The sequence below is a fragment of the Tyto alba genome, unplaced genomic scaffold (assembly GCF_018691265.1).
Source record: "Tyto alba isolate M040663 unplaced genomic scaffold, T.alba_DEE_v4.0 Super-Scaffold_29, whole genome shotgun sequence".
NCBI lineage: Eukaryota > Metazoa > Chordata > Aves > Strigiformes > Tytonidae > Tyto > Tyto alba.
Window position 1 is genome coordinate 14,080,368 of NW_024881303.1, and position 18,353 is coordinate 14,098,720.

The following is an 18,353-nucleotide window of genomic DNA, read 5'->3' on the forward strand; positions in this document are numbered from 1 at the left end:
TAACATATTACCAGAATTGGGAACAGAATTCACTCTTTGTTCAAGAAATTTACATAATGACTCTTCTTTTTCAACTTTTTCACACTAGTTATTTAATACAGTCATTATACCTGGTTATGGCAGTTTGAACTGGGATGCTGCCAAAAAGACACTATTTAGCAGGGTCTGAGGGGCTGGATATTTGAACAGAGCGTTTTACTTTAATGAACATCCCCTGCTCTGCCTTGAAAAGAGTTTATAGGGATTTTCTCACAATGTGCTCAAGAAGCTGGGATTGACTGGGGTGGGGGGAAAACACCAAACCTTAAATAACTTTACCCAACATGAAATTTTACAAAGTAAATAGCAGAGATATTTTTTTAATTAAAATAGAGGGACTGATTCACACAGAAAACACACAAGTGCATTATGCTTATTCACTGTAATACCCTTGCAATTTTTCAGCCATCTTATCAAATCCTTCCAATCAATATTCCCAGTTGATATTTCAATGTATATTAAGTAAATTTAAGACATGAGAAAAGCAGAATATAAAGGCATACACACAATGGATATGGACATGTTTATAAGGATTGAATTCAACAAGAGTTCACATCACCGAGATGTGAACTGGGGTAGACAGGAGACAGAAGCCTACAGAGTAACAATAATACAGCAATAAGACTAATACTAGGGCTCCTATCGTGACAAGCGCTGCAGGGAGAACAGACCTGCTGGGGCTGGCTCTGAGCTGTCCAGGCACCACCAAGCAGGTCTTGGACACAAATCTGGCTCAGCCCAAGTCTTCATTGCAAGAGAAGATCTTGTGCACTCGAGTGCAAGTATAACCCTAGAGAGGAAATTTGGCCTTGCCACAGGAGTGTGATAAATCAGAGCAAACTTTTCTGAGAGAGAAGTATCTTAACTCCCAAGAGAGACCATTTATCTAAACAGTTATTTTAAGATAGTAATTACAAGGGGAAGGGGAGGGGAGTTTAGTTTTTCTTCTACCCATCTAATTATTAAGAAAAAATATCAAGAGGTGACAGGAAATGTGAATTTAAAAATTCTTAGAGCAGAACAAAATATTAAAGAGCAAAGTACTGTAAATAGTCTAGCCTTAGTTTTTTTATTTGGTTGGGAAATTGCCCTTGCTTAGGTAGTCAACTTTAATTAGAATTCACTCACATATTAAAATCATCTGCAGTTAATATGAATGAATATAAGATACCAAAGTTCAGAATTCCACATTTTCTTTCCAAGGCCATTTTACTTCTTTACTCAGAGAAAGTAATGCAACTTTCTCTTTTCAGTTCATTTAAGTAGCATCTAAGCAATATCTCACCTCCAGTAATTTCTCCATTTCCACCGATGAACCTCTGTGACTAGAAAATTTGAGCATCAAACAATCAGTCATTAGAGTGGCAGCCTCAAGCTGCAAGACTGATGAGCCTACCTTGTGTGGCCTGCAATAACAGTACTTCTCCATTTCTACCCATTCACATAACTTTTCTTTTTGCAAAATGTTTCACTTCTTACCAGAGGCTCAGTTAAAGCCTCTATTCCTTTCATTTCACTGTGATCAAATAATTCTTTTTAATTATTTTGACAACCTCCTAGGTAAAATTACAAAATCAAAAAACTTAAGCTGTGGCAAGAGCAGACAATCTAGTCTCTTCCTGAGCCAACCCAAGGCTCATACAGCTGTTACTTCCTTTTATCCCATGTGTTCATCATAAGAAAGGCCTGTTGCATTGGAATAATGTTCTTGCCACTGTTGTCTTTATGTGGAAGAACTCTGACATGCCATAGATTTTTATAGTAGGTAGGGCCTCAGGCACAAGACACATAAACAACTTACCTTCTCTGACCCTCCCAGAAAAGTGAGCATTTTAAAATCCTTAATGCCATATATTTGTCTCTGAAGAATGCAGCCTTGCCTGCAGCTTGGAAACAGAAAATCACTTTAAATAAATATCTAATATACCATAGAATAAATATATTGAATTAGTCATTACTCCTTACCGTAATATAATGGTGTTCCTGAAAGCCAGGCTCTATTAGCATTATGAAGAGGCGTTGAGATGAGGATGGGTGTCCTGGGGATTACAGCAATGGAAACCAAAGATGAGACAGTGGTACATCATGAAATGCAATCAGGATGCTGCCGCAGCCTCTGCATGTTTCCACACATTCCTGCACTATTTTTTTGTAACTTGACAAAGAATTACCTAATAAACTAGCTAAACATTTGGCTCTTTTTCTCTAGTTGTTTGTAAAGATGCACATTCTTAAACAGACTTGTGGGTTCAATGAGTCTGTAAGTGAATAGCTCCTTTGGATACTCATTTTACTGTTAAATAAAAATAAGATTGTTATACAAAGAAGTAAAACTAAATATGCAATACATATTAAATGGTGCTCTCAAGCAGTGATCAGCACCAAATCGTGCACCCCAAGATCATGTCATGAACTGGTATCAGTTGATTCAGTTTCATTATTCATTTAAATGTCTTCTATTATTCTTACTTATTCTCATGTTGTCAGTTCACTGTTTTTATTACAGCTTCTGTGCATGGGTGCAAGTGAGTGTGAGTAGGGAATATCCATAGCTAGGCTCTTAACTGGCAGATAAACTCACATAGCTCCAAAGCATCCATAAACATGCACACACACAAACACGTAGTCTGTCATAATGACATGAAGAGCTACAGAGCAGAAACTAACATGCAGTAAAGCTTAAAATCATTAATTATTGCAGAGAATACCCAGTAATATCTGCAAATCTAAACCCTATTTTGCTTTTTTATGGGCCAATTGATAAAACATATGTTATGCATGTGGTCTATGGGGAAGTACTGTAAATAGAACAGCTGTTAACTTTAAGAGTTGCAATAGAAAAAAAGGTTTTATTTCCACCACAAGTGTTCTCATTCTTGTTTTCTTTACATTGTTGGATATGCCCCTGGCCTAGTCATCTCACCCACCACCCTGGTTTCTATGTAAGACTCTGCCAGCAAGCTCAAAGGTCCCTTGGTTCAAACACACTATTTCAAAACTGTCTTGCTCAGCAGAGACTACAACACACCTGGATGAGAAGAACAGTGCACATAAGCTTGAACTAAGCTATTATTACCCTCTACAAAAGCAAAAACTTTCTACACCTGGTGGGAGAGACTATCTCTTACTCTTACAACCTTCAGTTCCACAAAGGATGACTATTTTTATTTATTTCTCACCAGAATATGAGATATACACTGACAGCTGTTATAAAATGAATTCACCCTCACTCATTGTTGAAGTACGGACATTGAACAATCCCTGAGAATTCATGGAGCATCTGGGTGCCCTTTCTTTGTGATAGATAACACTATCATCTGTTATTAGTGTAATTATCAGTAATAATTAGATGCTGCTTCACTGGTTCCACAAGACATGCCTTCACATGCACCAAGTCTAACCTGAGGTCTGTTTGAAGTCTTAATGGAATACCAGGGAAAAAACATAAGTGAAGTCATATCATATTGAATGCATACTTGCTCCCTATTTTATTAGGATCTAGAGGTGTATTAATAATACATTACATCTTCTTTGCATAACAATAGAAGTATTTACTTCTGTGGCAGATGTCTATATTTGATAATAACAGGATTTTAAAATACCATATAAAATTACAACCCCAGATGCTGCATATTCAGTTATCACAGCAGTCAGATGAGGTAAGGTAGATATAATTTGTTACAGAGCTCACAGAATCAGAGAATGGTTGAGGTTTCAAAGGACCTCTGGAGATCATCTGGTCCTACGCCCCTGCTCAAGGACCTAGAGCAGATTGCCCAGGACCATGTCCAGATGGCTTTTGAATATCTCCAGGGATGGAAACTCCACAACATCTCTGGGCAACCTTTTCCAGTGCTCAATCACTCTCCCAATAAAAGTGTTTCCTGATGTTCAGACAGCACCACTCTTGTTTCAGTTTGTGCTCGTTGACTCTTGTCTTGTCACTGGGAACCACTGAAAAGAGGCTGGCTCTGCATTCTTTGCATCCTCCCTTCAGATATTTGTACACATTGATGAGATCCAACCTGAGCCTTGTCTTCTCCGGGGTAAACTGAGTCACAGCTCTCTCAGACTTTCCTCATAAAAAAGGTGCTTCAATCCCTTCACCATATTCCTGGCCATTTCTTGGACTGTCTCTCCAGTATGTCCATATCCATCTTGTACCGGGAAGCCTGAACTAGACACAGTGCTCCAGGTGTGGCCACACCAGGGCTGAGTAGAGGGGAAGGATCAACTTGCTTCCAACATTTCTCCTAATGAAGATCTGGTTACCTTTAGCCTTCTTTGTAGCAAGGGCACACTTTGGTGGCTCATGTTCAGCTTGATGTCCACCGGGACCTCCAGGTCCTTTTCTGCAAAGCTGCTTTCCAGCTGGGTGGCCCCCAGTGTACATTGGTGCATGGGGCTGTTCTTCCCCGGGTGCAGGATTTTGCACTTGTTGAACTTCATGAGGTTCCTGTCAGCCAATTTCTCCAGACTGATGAGATCCCTCTGGATTGCAGCACAGCCCGCTGGTGTACCAGCCACTCATCACAGTTTTGTGTCATCTGCAACTGCACTGTTTTATCCTTCATAAGATTTCATTGAAATTATAAAATACCTCCTTAAAATATACAGACCTTGTTTTGAAAGTATACCTCTACAAGCACTTGTTCACCAGCTGTGATCCACAGAACAACAGTAAATACATCACAGTTGCTTAGCAGATACCTTACAGCACCTATTAATATTTTCAATGAAAACTTCATGACTGGTGCTCTGTGAGAAAAGTACCGAGTTACTGTTACACTGGTCCAAAAAGTTGGGGAATTTCTCCTGTGGAAGTGCTGTCTTCCTCCTGGACAAGCAAAGAAGTAAGGAAAAAGGGGAACAAAGTTCTGCCTGTATTACACACCTAAAAACAGTGCAGAAAACCTCTGTCCAGGCATTCAGGATGGGATATCAGTGCCACTTTGGTGGTATTTGTAGCAGAACAAGTTTCTCTCTCTGTCTTTCATTCAGGCATTACTTATTAAGAGTTATTAGTTACTAGGATGTATTTCCAAAGGGATGCTGCTGGCCACTAATACCGTGATGGTCACTACTAGCATTGTATTATTCTCATGGTAGCATTGAAATGCTAGCCATTGAAATGTTCCTTGCAGGAACATCAAGAACAAATTTACTTTGCCATGTTTGAAAAGGCTGACATTTCCACAGACCAACACTGCTCATTTGCAAAATCGAGACTGATTTCAAAAGGTCTATGCATGTCTCAAAGTTCCCACAGGGCAGCAGACTAGGCTGACGCTGCTTTATGGTAGGACACTCTCCAGCTGCTGGAAAGCATTGAAGGGAGACTGAAACATTACCAGAGACACAGCCAACTTTTAGGCTTCTCCCTTTCTGCCAAAGAACTAGAGTAGAAACCTTTGTGGATCCACTAATACACAAGGAAAAGCAGATCTTTTCATCCAGATTTTGTAACTTTCCAAAATAAAATTATCTATTTCATGCTATCAAATTATTGCAACCTACCAAAACTCTTTTCACCCTGTTTATAACGCAGATAACAGAGGAAGGGACCAGATGATACAAAACACTTTTGGAAGTGACACCTTATATTTTTATGGATCTGTAAATATATGAGGGATGTTGTCACTGTGATACATACAAATGATCAGAAAAACAGAGTTCTAGACAAGGCTGATATCTTTTATTATATCATTTGATCCTTTTGCGAAGAGCGGATACCCAATTCCTTCATCAGATCTAGAGAAGGAAGCCGTGAGGCTCATGCTAAATCGAGGCTAGGAGCAAGGACTCTGGGCGCTCGGTTCCCCCAAGATTAATGTCAGCGCCGTGCGCTGCTGGAGCCACCCAGCAGTACGAACCTGCCTGTATTCAGCCATGGGCACATGACTGCAGTTCTCTCATGTCAGTCAGACACTATGGAGCTGTATTGTTCTATGCTGGCTCTGTGCCAGGGGAGCAGGCAGGGGCAAGATGCACTGAGCTGACTCAACAAAGATTCCTGAACAAAGATCCACCCGAAGCTCAGCCTGTTGCAGCCTATAGCTATGGCATTGTGGAATGGACTTCAGGAACCCTCAGCCCAGCTGGAAGCTACTGGCATATCAATAACACCATTAACTTAATCCGTTACTGGGTTTTGAGATAGGTTGTCAGTAACTGCAGAGCAGAAAGCAGTGCCAAAAGGAGAGAGGAGGGGTCATCAGACTTATGGAAGAGCAGGAGGACCAAGCATCTGAAAGCTACCAGAAATAGAGGGATCTGTCAAAAGTGGTTATAAGTAAAATAAGCATTTCTATTTGTAACTCACAATCATAGCATTGATACTATGATTCCTGTCCTCCTTTCATCCCTCTCTGGCATGTATACCTGATGCTAAAAATATGATTGTCCAACTGAAACTGGAGAGCTCAAGTTGCAGTCCCCCGCAACCAGCAATCCTCTTAATGGAGTGATTCAGCACTCCCATACAATCTCTTCCAGCTGCACCATTTTCCCCAAGGTGGTGTCAGGATTAAGCTTCTGTCCCCTTGTTGCCACCACTGGACCACTATAACATCTGACTGATGCCCTAAATTTTCAAAGATGGATGCACAGTATGTGGTCAATATGTCAAAGCCTTTCAGGGTCCTGTCCACCCTTACACCACTTCATTTTGCCACAGTGAGACAGATCCTTTGCTTGTGTCAACAATACTGATTTCAAGAGAAAGATGCGAACATATACTGGTAGAGAGTACTGGGACTGGCCTTTCTTTCTCATTCCCCCTCCTGTACAGCACTGCTGAGATGTTTATTATTTTGGTGTCTATCTGATGACTTGTTCAGTGTAAATCTGGACTGAGGTGAATTTTACAGCTCAACAAATACAAAATATTTTTTAAAGTCACATTTGGTCAGATACAAAGTCTGGAAAACATCATTGCAAAAGTTATTATAACTGAAATAAAATGAAACCATAATTCTGTCAGATTCAGAATTACTCAAAGAAATGGAAAGTACTGCTTCCAAAGCCTGAATCTGCTGCCCTTTTATGAGTTTCTCTCTGATGAAGACTATAAATCCTTGATCGGGTGATCTTTCCTGAACTGTAAAATATATTGAGTCAAGTTCGGTTTGGTTAGGCAAGAGCAACACTTACTGAAATCAGAGACACTTAGAGCAAAAGGGGGTCCTACAAATCAGCTGACCTTTTATTAACAGCTTGTCATACAAGGACTGATAAAATCTGCAATACAAATGGTTATTTGGAAGATCAAGTCTGTACTCAGTGGACCTGGATCCTTCAAAAGCATGAAATGACTTGGAAAATTGAGGAAACGCATTTTTCCCCAGTACTTAGGTAGTCATTTGTCTACCTCATTATGGAGCTAAATAGCTTTGAAAATGTAGTATTTAGTCATATTCTCTAAGGAGACAGATTTCTAGAGGTGTACAGATGTCCAGGAGGTTTACAAAGTGCCTAGCTGTTTAGTTCACAATAAAACCAATAAGAGTTAAGGGCCTCATATAAAACCATATCGATCTGCCTAATTGAAAAACACAGCCCCTAAGATCACGTGCCTTGTTAAAATCAGGGAGGTCGGAACTGTTGCAAGCTCTCAAAGCTATGCTTTGTCTTTTCATGACATAGTCCCCAGGCAGCTAGCAGCACCACCTGATCAATGGGAGCAAAGGTGGGAGAGGTGTGAAGCCGGAACCAGCCCCCGGGCACAGCTGGGCTGTCAGAACAGAGGTCTTGAAGGAGCAGGGAACAGACGGTCTGGAGAAAAGCTGACATTGAAACAGGCCAGGCCAGACCTTCACAAGGACACTTCAATCACATCTGCACCGTTCAAAGCAAGCTGTGGGTTTGCTTAGAGAATTTGAGAAGGTGTTTTTTCTTTAAATAGCAACTTAGAATGAGAGTTGTCACTTCCAATTTAATCACCCTTCTTTAATACAGCCTGGTGCTTTGCAAGTGGATAATTAACCTTGATATTCATTCAGACTTCAAAACATACAATTCCCATTGCTGTCAATTAGCTGACAATGTTGAGTGTGTGTTGATGGAAGATTTTTGTGTGACCCTGGCAAAATGACATTTGGGAAATTTCAGCAGATAATTCAATCGTTCTGCTGGAGAAAGTCCTTCAAAAATTACTCTAACAATTTTAGAATGGGAAGTCAGATTGTGAATTTGTCACTGGATTGAGTTCAGTAAAAAAAATAGATGTACATTAAAGTTTACCCTACTTCCTGTTCTTATTGCAACATTGCTTTCTAAAAGGTCTCTCCAGATAATTGACAAACCTTCTTGTTATCATGGTCTTGTACATCTCTGAGTGCAAGGAAGATGTCTTGATCTCAGCTAGAGCATTCAGAAGCTACCATACTTTTTAATACTAATGTAAGGCTGGAGGCAGGATTATAAATGATTGTTACAAAATAAACTTTGATATATGAGGTGGTGCAATAAACACTGCAATATCAAAATGGGACACAGTATGGGAAGGGCCAGTAGCACTTTACTTTTCCCGTTGACTTCTTTGCATTTATAATAAAGAGTTACAGCCTGCTGGTAACAAGATTAAATTAGTGGGTAGTAAGAAGTTTGAATCAGACTATTTTCCTGTTATCCCACAATGGGTCACATTCTGCTAATGAGTGTTAACCCTGCAATCAGGCAAACATTCATCTTGAGAAATGAACAACCTCATTCAGGGTTTTTAAAGCAGCCAGCACAGTCAACAGCTAAAGAGAAATTGGCTCAGACACAGCTACTTTCCTTTTTAAATATTGTTCTTCCTCCCCAATGAGAATGGGAGTTAATGGCATGCATGAAACATTCTTGTAGCAAAAGCCAAGAGCGGCCCAATTCCCTTCCAGGTTAGAAACCCTGCCTTGTGACAAAGAAGAAATAGCTGATGCTCCATCAAATGCTTTTGCACAGGCTCACTAGAACCTTTTGTGAAGGTTCTTAATGTGAGCTCAATTTGACCTCCATATTTTCAAAGTACTTTGCTTCACCTGCTGAGTGAAAATAGCAAAAAATAATAAATAAAAAGAAATATTGGTCTGTTGTGCTTTTCCCTGGATTTGAGAATGACATCAACCTTTGGGCCTTTTTCTGAAATATTCTGATAGTAGAAAAAATATTGACTACTCCTTTTTCTATACAGGGTCAACATTACGAAGAGGAAAAACGGGCTTTGAGCCATGAAATAATTGCACTCAATAATCACTTAATAGAGGCCAAGGTGACAATAGATAAGTTGTCAGAAGACAATGTAAGTATTTAATTATGGATACATCTTGAGATTATATTCAAAAAAAGGTTAGACCGTGCACTGATAGAATAATTTCTTATTGTTTACGTAAAATGTAACTTGTCACCTTGACAGTTAAAATTCATGTTTGATTGCCCCATTGTTTTGTAAATTCAAGTCTCCTTATGTTGTGGGGCTGGGGTGAGATATTTCATTGATGTTTTTTCCTTATGTCAAACCAAAAACTGATGAAAAAAAATATTCTACAAAATTACAATATTCCCACATTGATTTTTCCATCACTTTCAGTCTAGTACAGCAAACTGGTGGAAGCCCATGCTCAGAGATAATGAGTGCACACATATGTGGAGTGAGGATTCATCATAAGGATTTTAGGCACAGTGCAGAGCCATGTATTTTCTGCAGTTCCTCTGATCTTTCAGTCTTTGCTCACTGAAATGGGATGACCAGCACAAGTGAGCTCTACTAGCAGAAGGTAGGATTGACCCAACCCGGTTGCTCAGGTTATTGCAGGGAGAGGGAGCCAAGTGTTCCCCAGCAGTGGTTCATGTGTAACAATTTACCTATCTCCATGTGGAATGAAAGAGGGAATATCTCTGGCGATTGTCACCCTGCATCTCATTAAACACTGCTGGAAACTGTCATGTGTACTGCAGCTGGAAACCAAGCACATGAAATCCTTCCAGGGACAAATCTAAAAAGACAGAAAAGAAAGGAAGATTGCAGGCATTTAGTTCATTATTGTGCCATTCCTTAGACACAATAAAAAATTCATCTACAGAAGACATGTTTCTGTTAGCACTTATTTTTCAGCATCTTACATTCAATCTTCCCATATTTCATACGAACTCTAAATCATAGCAGGGATTATTTGGTCCCATTAATGTGCCTGTTGATGTTAATTGTGCCTATGATTAATAGCTTTCCAACGGAAACAAAGAGTTCAAAATCTGAATCTTTACTTTTATAGAAATTGTGTTGAAACAACAGTTACTTCATAACTCTAAAAGCTGTAACTAATAGAATGTGGTAAATGTAATGGAATACATTTAGGTGTTAGAAGCACAGGTATACATCCAGATTAATACACCTGAAATAAGTGGAATTACTTCAGATTTAAAATAGCGGGGGAAAAAATTGTAAAACTCTCCCAATGAACATGCATGCATTCACACTACTTCGTGGAGTCAGGTTTGAGCCCACATTTGAAGAAGTGTTTTCAATATTGATAATTTTTACAAGGCATCTTAGACTGGACTGGAGTTCAGACCACTCTTACTCCAAGAATTATTCTGAACTACTTTGAACATTAGCGTATGGGCCAGAATCCTCAAATGAAGTACCACTTCTTCATACTTGAGGATGATTCACAAACAAAATTCTGCCCTTTGTTATGTAGCATCACTAATGAAAGTAAAAGTTAAATTCCAAATTTTAAATAACTATGAAACAAACCATTAATATTATACCTAATAAGTAGATACAGTGTTAAACTGAAGAATCCTGCATAGGGAGAACATGTTTTTGTCTTGCTAATATTTCTTCCTTCAATTAAATTTCCCCTTATTCTTCTGACAGATATGTAGAATGATGCTTTTGATGCAAAAACATGCTTTAGACTATTTGAAGCACTTTTGCCATTAATTGCTGATTATTGTGGCTAGTTTCCATTCAGATAAACATTAAAGGACAGCAACTCACACCAGTCACATGGCACGTCCCAGCATGTTGAGAACAAAGTACACGTGGCACATTTAACTCACATGTAATTTTTCTGTAGTAATTTTTAAAGCTGCTAAAAATAAAGCGTCAGAAATGCTTTTTGTACTCTCCATGACAACCACTTCACAGAAACAGAGGCACATAGCTTTTGAAGAAAAGATTAGATTTTGGAACAAATTCATTTTTGTGTACCTAGTAATGCCATATGGGACTTGGAGTACTTGTCTGTGATATATATTGTACAGCAATATATTATGTGTTCGATGTGCATGTAACATGTCAGAATCACATGCACATGCAACAGATTTTGCTTCTAAGTTGAATTCTTGGATTCCTACTGTTTGCATCTGTTTTCAGGAATAAAAATAGTGTGTACTAATGTAAAATTTAAGACCTACATAAATTAATGTATATCCTCAGTACACTTAAGGCAGAAGAGGCATGTAGAGATGAGGCTCACAGACACAAACCAAGAGTACTGAAAAGCCCTTGAATATGAAGATATAATGAACTAACCTTTTCTCTATAAACATTTTCTAATTTTTACCAATTAACACAGCCTAGTGTCCATAATACCTTTATGCTTTGTCTATCTCATCTATGCCCACCTATGAGGTCAACTTCTGAAACCAACTTTGTTTTTAAAGGCATCTAGATCAGGAAAAGCAACATACAACTCTTACTTCCAGGGTCACAAAGATACTTGTTGAAGGATACAGTTAGAGTCTCACGTGTGCTAAATTAAATTTAGATGAAGGGCAAATCTATGTACTGAATTTTCCCATTAAATAGGCTGTGGGAGCCATTCAATAAGAAAGAAGTATAAGCAGCTTGTTTAAATTCTCTTTTTCCCTGTGTGGAATTCTCATGGTAATTTCTTGCCCAGAAAAAATATCCTGTTCTGCAGCATCAAATATTTGCAGTGAGATTTAATATATTTGTATAGCTGCATTCTGCAAGATATGAAAGGATCCAGGAACCAGCAAGAAAGTTTCATAAGGAGACAAAACCCTTCTTTTTAAAAAACAATACAGTGTATGTTTCTGCAATGAATTTTCCCACAGTCTCATAAGATTATTTAAGCACTTTCTAAAGTAGTATTTCAGTGCTGATCTGGATAATACTCAGTAAAAATTGTCTGGTTTTGAATTTTCTTTTTGCTTAAAAGATGATATTTATTTTAGCCTTCATAGCGCCATGCATATTAACAATATTAAGTCCAGTTTCTAATGGTAAGTATCCATCTTTTGAAATGCAGATTACTGTTCTGTAGTAACAGTTCTCAAAATTTTCTTTTTAGTAATTTTATCAGCCCTCACAGAGCAAAGGGGCAAACATTTCAGGACTGTGCAAGAAACATGGAATCTTAATGTATTTAAAAGTTAAAGTATGCTCCAAATTTCCCCAAAGTCAATTTTAAAAGTTTGCCCAGTCATGGGAGAAAGGACACAAGCTATTTGCAAACTTTAAAAAACAGGCTATTTTTTGTTTTTCTAGGAGCTCTATAGGAAGGACTGCAATTTAGCTGCTCAGTTGCTCCAGTGCAGCAAGAATTACGACAGGGCACATAAACTTTCCGAGGTAATGTGACCTAACTTGGTGAACATTCAAAGAAATAAATATTTTATGGAAAACAGGTTATTTTACATGTATCAATTGCAGAACTTGTTTGCCCTTAAGGCTTTGATTCCCACCTCTGCCCTTTAAGCAACAGGAGGGCTTGTGCACTTGCTGGTATTCTGTGCAGCTGAGGGAGGTGCTGACAAAATCACAGCCAGTGATGGAACTTGGAGGTACTCTCTTGCCCAAAACCACTGCTATCCAATAGAATGGGCCTGCACTGATCACAAGAAAAATGATGATAGCAAAACCAAGGTGCTGAGAATTCTAGACTGCAAAATTATGGGCGGGGATGGGGGGTGAGAGCACGGAAATGAGAGGCTGAGGGCATCAGAGATTCTGATAGAATCAATTTTCCTCCTGAGATTATTTTCCATTCCAGATAATTTCTAAACCTGAATTTTAAAACAGACTAACAGAACAAATATCTTTTTCTAAAGCAGCCAGAGCACTGAATGATTGATTCTAAGGTGTAAACTTTAATTAATAATTCTCACTTCCAAGGAAACTAGGCTTGAGAAACAGACTCCTTAAAGGGGAGGCAAATATTATCTCAGTGAGCAAGACTGCTTTTAGGGATGCAGGCCCTACACAAAGCAATAGCACCTTCCTCATGTGTATTGCTTCAGTGAAGGTGACAGAGAAAAGCCTTCCCTTCATGAGACCCACCAGGTTAGTGTCCCCCCCCACATAGTATCTTTTGTGCAATTACATGACAGAATAATGTAAAACTGAATGTGGAATGTATAAACCATTTCTAAGCCAGTAGATTGCTTCAGAGCACTAAATGACCCTGGTAAATAAGGACAGAGCAAGACTCTTCTGTCAAATGGGCAATGATTTTCTGGAATTGAGACAGAACTTCCAAATTAACCATTATCCTGGTCCTGTTATTTTTTCCTAGTAACTGACTTCCCTTTGCAATTCATACCCAGGAGTTATGACGTTTCTCACACTTGAAAGCACCCTCCCTGTTAATAAGAATTAGGACCTTAAAAGTACTTTATGGTTTACTTGCAGAAAACTATCACAAGTGTGGGATCTCCCTACAATTTCCCAGATTGTCATACACTCAAATAAATAGGCAAAGTCTCTACTTATAAAACCAAGTAATTATTAATTTAGCAAGAGTGAATGTGCTTTCACAGCCAACAAGTTCCTTACAAATGCAAATATTGCCTGACAAAGTATTGTATATCATCCAGAAGCCTAAACTATAGTACAATATAGTAATGTGACAGTAATATCATTTTAGTAATCCCAGTTTCCAGTGTAATGCCCAGAAAATAATGTTCTTTTTCTTAACACATTTCATAATCTAGATAATGTATATAAAATAGATCAAACAGTGGTGTTACAGGATACTAAAATAATAGCTGCCTCCTACAGCAGTTTCATGTTAAATGAATTCTATTTCTTTTCCTCATTTCTGTAGCAATTTACAGCAGCAGTATTTTACAACCTGTTTATTCAATCTTTGTTGCATCTGTACTTACTATGATTAATATTGCTGTCTGCCAGCAGATTGGCAATATCATACTCTTTATTTCCAATGGAATACATATGAGCTAATTAACAACATAATGATTAATCCAAAATATCCTGGAAGGTCTGTTGGTTGAAAAACACTCATCCTACTCCACATTAACAAGAATGCCATTTCACAACATGCCATATTTTGAATAGAGTTTTGGGGATTAAACCAACTTTTAAAACTTCCCAGTGAAGCTAAAAGAGGTGCTCCATATCTTATATGATGTGAGATCATTACAAGGAGTAGGAGCCTTACATTTCTCTTCCCTAAAATAGAGTCAGGGACACAGCAATATTTGTAGGGTTCTCCTCTAGAGAAACAAAGTTAAGGAGCATTATAAACTATAAGGATAACCACAGATTATTTGGTAAAGAGAAACTTGATTTCTGGTTATAAAAAGGAAGTACTGAGTAAGTCAGAGTTCAGCCAAGTATTCAAGGACTAAATTCCTAAGTAGCATAAATCAACATGGATATCAAAGGAGCTATCACAGTCACAAACTCAAAACTTAGTCTGAACACGAGTTCTTTTGATTTCCATCAAGAAATGCTGAGAAATGGGTGATACACCCATCATGCAGCACTTTCTCATATCCCTGTTTGACCACTGATAGAGATCTGAAATGAGCAAGGCAGATAAAACTGAACAGGCAAGCATGCTTGGTGATACCTGCCTAGGTATTACCTACCAGATTTTTGAGCCACACCAAGGAATGTGGTCTCTCAATCCCTTCTGGTCCACATGACAGAATGACAGGTGGAACCACCGTCCACAGAGCTGATCTGACTTTCTCCAAACAATGTATGATTTTTGGTGCATAACAGACTTATTAATTCTGACCAGTCTGTCACAAGAATCATAATGTAAATTCAGGTCTTAGCTCTTATTTCTGCCAGTGTAGTAAGAAACTAGAAAAGCAGTCAGCTAGTGCTGCTGGAAGAGGGGAATATGTTGAGGCTTATGTGGATGGTTGATCTGACAAGCAGTGTCCAAGTGCTGGGGCAAGGACGCCAGTCTGATTTTCTTCTTCCCAGCACAGGAACACTCCTGTCATAGCAGCCAGTATCACTGCTTTAAGTGTCAATGAAACCAACTTTTCTGCCTCTTCAAACAGCATTGTTTATCAAATGCGACACTGAAGGGCAGGAGCCAATTTGGCACTGGGTTGGAGGCAAGATGAGCTTAAAGGAAGGGAAAAGCAGAATGGAATAGATCTGATCTCTTCCTCCTTTTTCCTCACCCCAGCAGAGGCCTCCACAGCCCCACAGTCCAGCTGCAAATCACAGACATGCACACAGTCTGGAAAGTGTTGCAGCAGGCTGGAATTCCCTCCCTGCCTTTTTAAGACCATTGTTTACTACATTCTTTACATCGTTCCTATCCAACCTGAATTAATTTAGAAGGAAACATTTCAGTTTCAGTGTTTTCCATGAGGGGAAGCAGATGAAGATTTCCAAATGTTCATAAATGAAAGTCATTTGATTATGTTTGTTTTCAGAAATGCACAAAGATTGTGGCCATCACATTAGTCAAAGAACCATATATAGTGGGCCATGTAATGTCATAAACAGCATCCATCTATCAATGCTGTATAAGCCTGAGGAGACACCAGTATTGACATGCACCCTTTTCTCCTTCCCCTTTGTCATCTCTTTATGTTACAGTTGCCATCTGACTTTCAGGAAAGAGTTAGCATCCACCTGGAAAAACATGGGTGCAGCCTTTCTGTCCCCTTGTGCCACACATCTTACGCTGATACCATACCCACTTGTGTCATTGCCAAAGTACTGGAAAAACCAGATCCAAACAGCTTGTCCTCACACTTGTCAAGCCCATCTACAAGGGATCTCAATTTTCAGGACTCTGCTGGAAAACTCGGACAAAGGCCCCAGTATAAATCAGACATCTACTGCAGCGACACTGCCCTTTACTGCCCCGAGGAGAGGAGGAGGGAGAGGCGGCAGAGTGTGGACACGCAAGTGAAAGACGTGGGGTTCCTGCGGTCCCAGAACTCCACGGACAGCACTGTTGAAGAAGATGGTTTCCATTCCAGCTTCTCTCACGAAGCCTTCCCAGAATACATTACCTCTCTGCCAACCTCCAGCTCCTATTCCAGCTTCAGCGTCACATCTGAGGAGAAGGAGAATACCCAAGCCAACACTCTGACAGCCTCTCAGCAAGCAATCTACATGAGCAACCGAGATGAACTGTTTGAAAGAAAGTCACCTGCAGGTTACGAGCATCAGGGAAGTCCTAGGTTTACCAAGTCCAAACCTGCGCAGCACATGGAGCTTGCCGATGTCAATGAGAACTCACCCACTTTTACTAGGACTCTGCCCCCATATGGAAATGAACCTTTTCATTTCTCAGCCATAACACCACAGCAGGCTTTAGCAAATCAGAAAATGAGGAATGAGTGCAGGAGCACCCACCTTTCAGAAGAAGACTTGCCTGGGCGATGGAGGCAACTGAGCGTGGAGGATATCGGTGCGTACTCTTACAGGAACACTGACAGGCTGTCACCCTGTAGTTTTTCAGAGCAGTACTACAGCAGCCCTATTAAGAAGGGAGACAGTCGAACAACCCCCATCTATGCTAGTTACAAAGCAGATAGCTGTTCAGAGGGAGACGATATCTGCCAAAGCAGACTTGTGGATTCTTGCTTCCTGAGAACAGACAGTGGCCTGAATATTGACATCAGCACTAGCTGTAAACAGGACAAATTGCCCACTTACAAAACAAAAGAACCAAGAGACCAAAAAAATGAAAGGATCACCGTCCAGTTATGCAGTAACAAAAACATCGAAAATAGCCCAGTATTGAAAAGAGAATACGTGGACGTGAGCCCCAACAGCTCAGCAGAGTCCCTCAATCAGAGTTCAGTGGAGGCTTCAGAAATCCACCAGTCTTCCATGGAGCAAGGAAGCCATTCGGGTATTCACAGCAAACAGCAGCAGTTTCAACGGACTGGGAGCACTGGTTTGAGTCGGAAGGACAGCCTTACAAAAGCACAATTATATGGAACCCTTCTGAACTAGGCATCTTTCAAAACGGCAATAAGACAACAAACAAAAGGAAGCAAACAGCATTTGATACTTCTAGTGAACAATAAGGTTCTAAGAAACAGGATTATTATAAAATATATATTCATAATGGTACTATATGTTTAAAACAAAATCTCTTCAAAAACGTTATACAGCACTTTTCACTTAACATCCTTTCCACGTGGGAGACCGACCCCTCCCCTCTTTTATAAACCTGAAATATTTTTATAAACAAAATGGTATTTATTAGACTATCTTAAGCTATTTGAGCAGAATTCTTTTCCCTTCAAGCAGGTTTCTTATTTATTTTTGTGCATGAGGCCATCTGTGCCTAAACTCTTGGAGGAAAAGGGTAAAATCACGATGGCGGTGATAAAAAATAAATCCACCTGATAAAACACCATAAAATGTCATGTGAAAACAAAACAAACAAGAATGGTGAATTTGAAGAAGTATATTTTTTAACAAGAATGGAATTGTATCTTAAGTTATTTCATACAAATGTATTTATGAGTGACTAATGTATGCACAAAGTGATACTAATATTTTGTTCTTTTAATCCACTGTGTTTCTGCTTTCCTATTTTTCCTTGTATACTACCTCAAAAGTAATTGAGGGTTTCTTTGTCACATTTTCTGTAGGCTTGCATTTATATTGTCTAAAATGCATGCAGTGTCATAATTAATACTGTATTTTGCATTACTTAATAAAAGATACCAGTGGAAATATTTTGTTTTTTTTTTTTTTTCCTTCATTAAACCATACCCTGGACAATAGAACATGGGATTGCTCTGGGTGGCATCGATCCAGCAAAAATTAACAAGTAAAGCTCCTGTTTTAAATTGCTTTCTAAAGGAGCTCCTCTTTCTCTGTAAACTCCAGAGCACTGGTTCTCTGTTTGCAGTCCCTGGGTGTGGAAAGACAGCTTCTCATCAGCCTGTGAAAAGTAAAAAAGGAAAACAAACTGTTTATCAACAGGCTTGAAATCACTATGCAGGGCCCTGCACAGTGAAAAGAAAACTGAAAACTAGCTAAAAACTTGTGACTTAAGTTCCTCCTCCGTTACACACATACTTGACATGATCTTCTAGGTCTTTAGGACTGTTACCTCCTA

At 39.2% G+C, this 18,353-nt stretch overlaps 1 protein-coding gene across 4 annotated transcripts in view; it reads left to right on the forward strand.

Moving 5' to 3' along the window:
* The window catches only part of BEGAIN (brain enriched guanylate kinase associated), a 152,905-nt gene extending 134,901 nt beyond the window's left edge, over positions 1 to 18,004 (forward strand). For 2 of the 4 annotated variants that reach the window (XM_032981709.2, XM_032981708.2), the window contains exons 5-7: positions 9,212 to 9,319; positions 12,539 to 12,622; positions 15,860 to 18,003. In XM_032981709.2, coding sequence (XP_032837600.1) covers positions 9,212 to 9,319; positions 12,539 to 12,622; positions 15,860 to 17,233 — 1,566 coding nt within the window. In that variant the 3' untranslated portion in view covers positions 17,234 to 18,003. Of the gene's footprint in view, positions 1 to 9,211; positions 9,320 to 12,538; positions 12,623 to 15,859 lie in introns of all 4 variants that reach the window. The other 2 variants (XM_032981711.2, XM_032981710.2) reach the window with 2 other exon arrangements.
* The last annotated feature ends 349 nt before the right edge of the window (positions 18,005 to 18,353 follow it).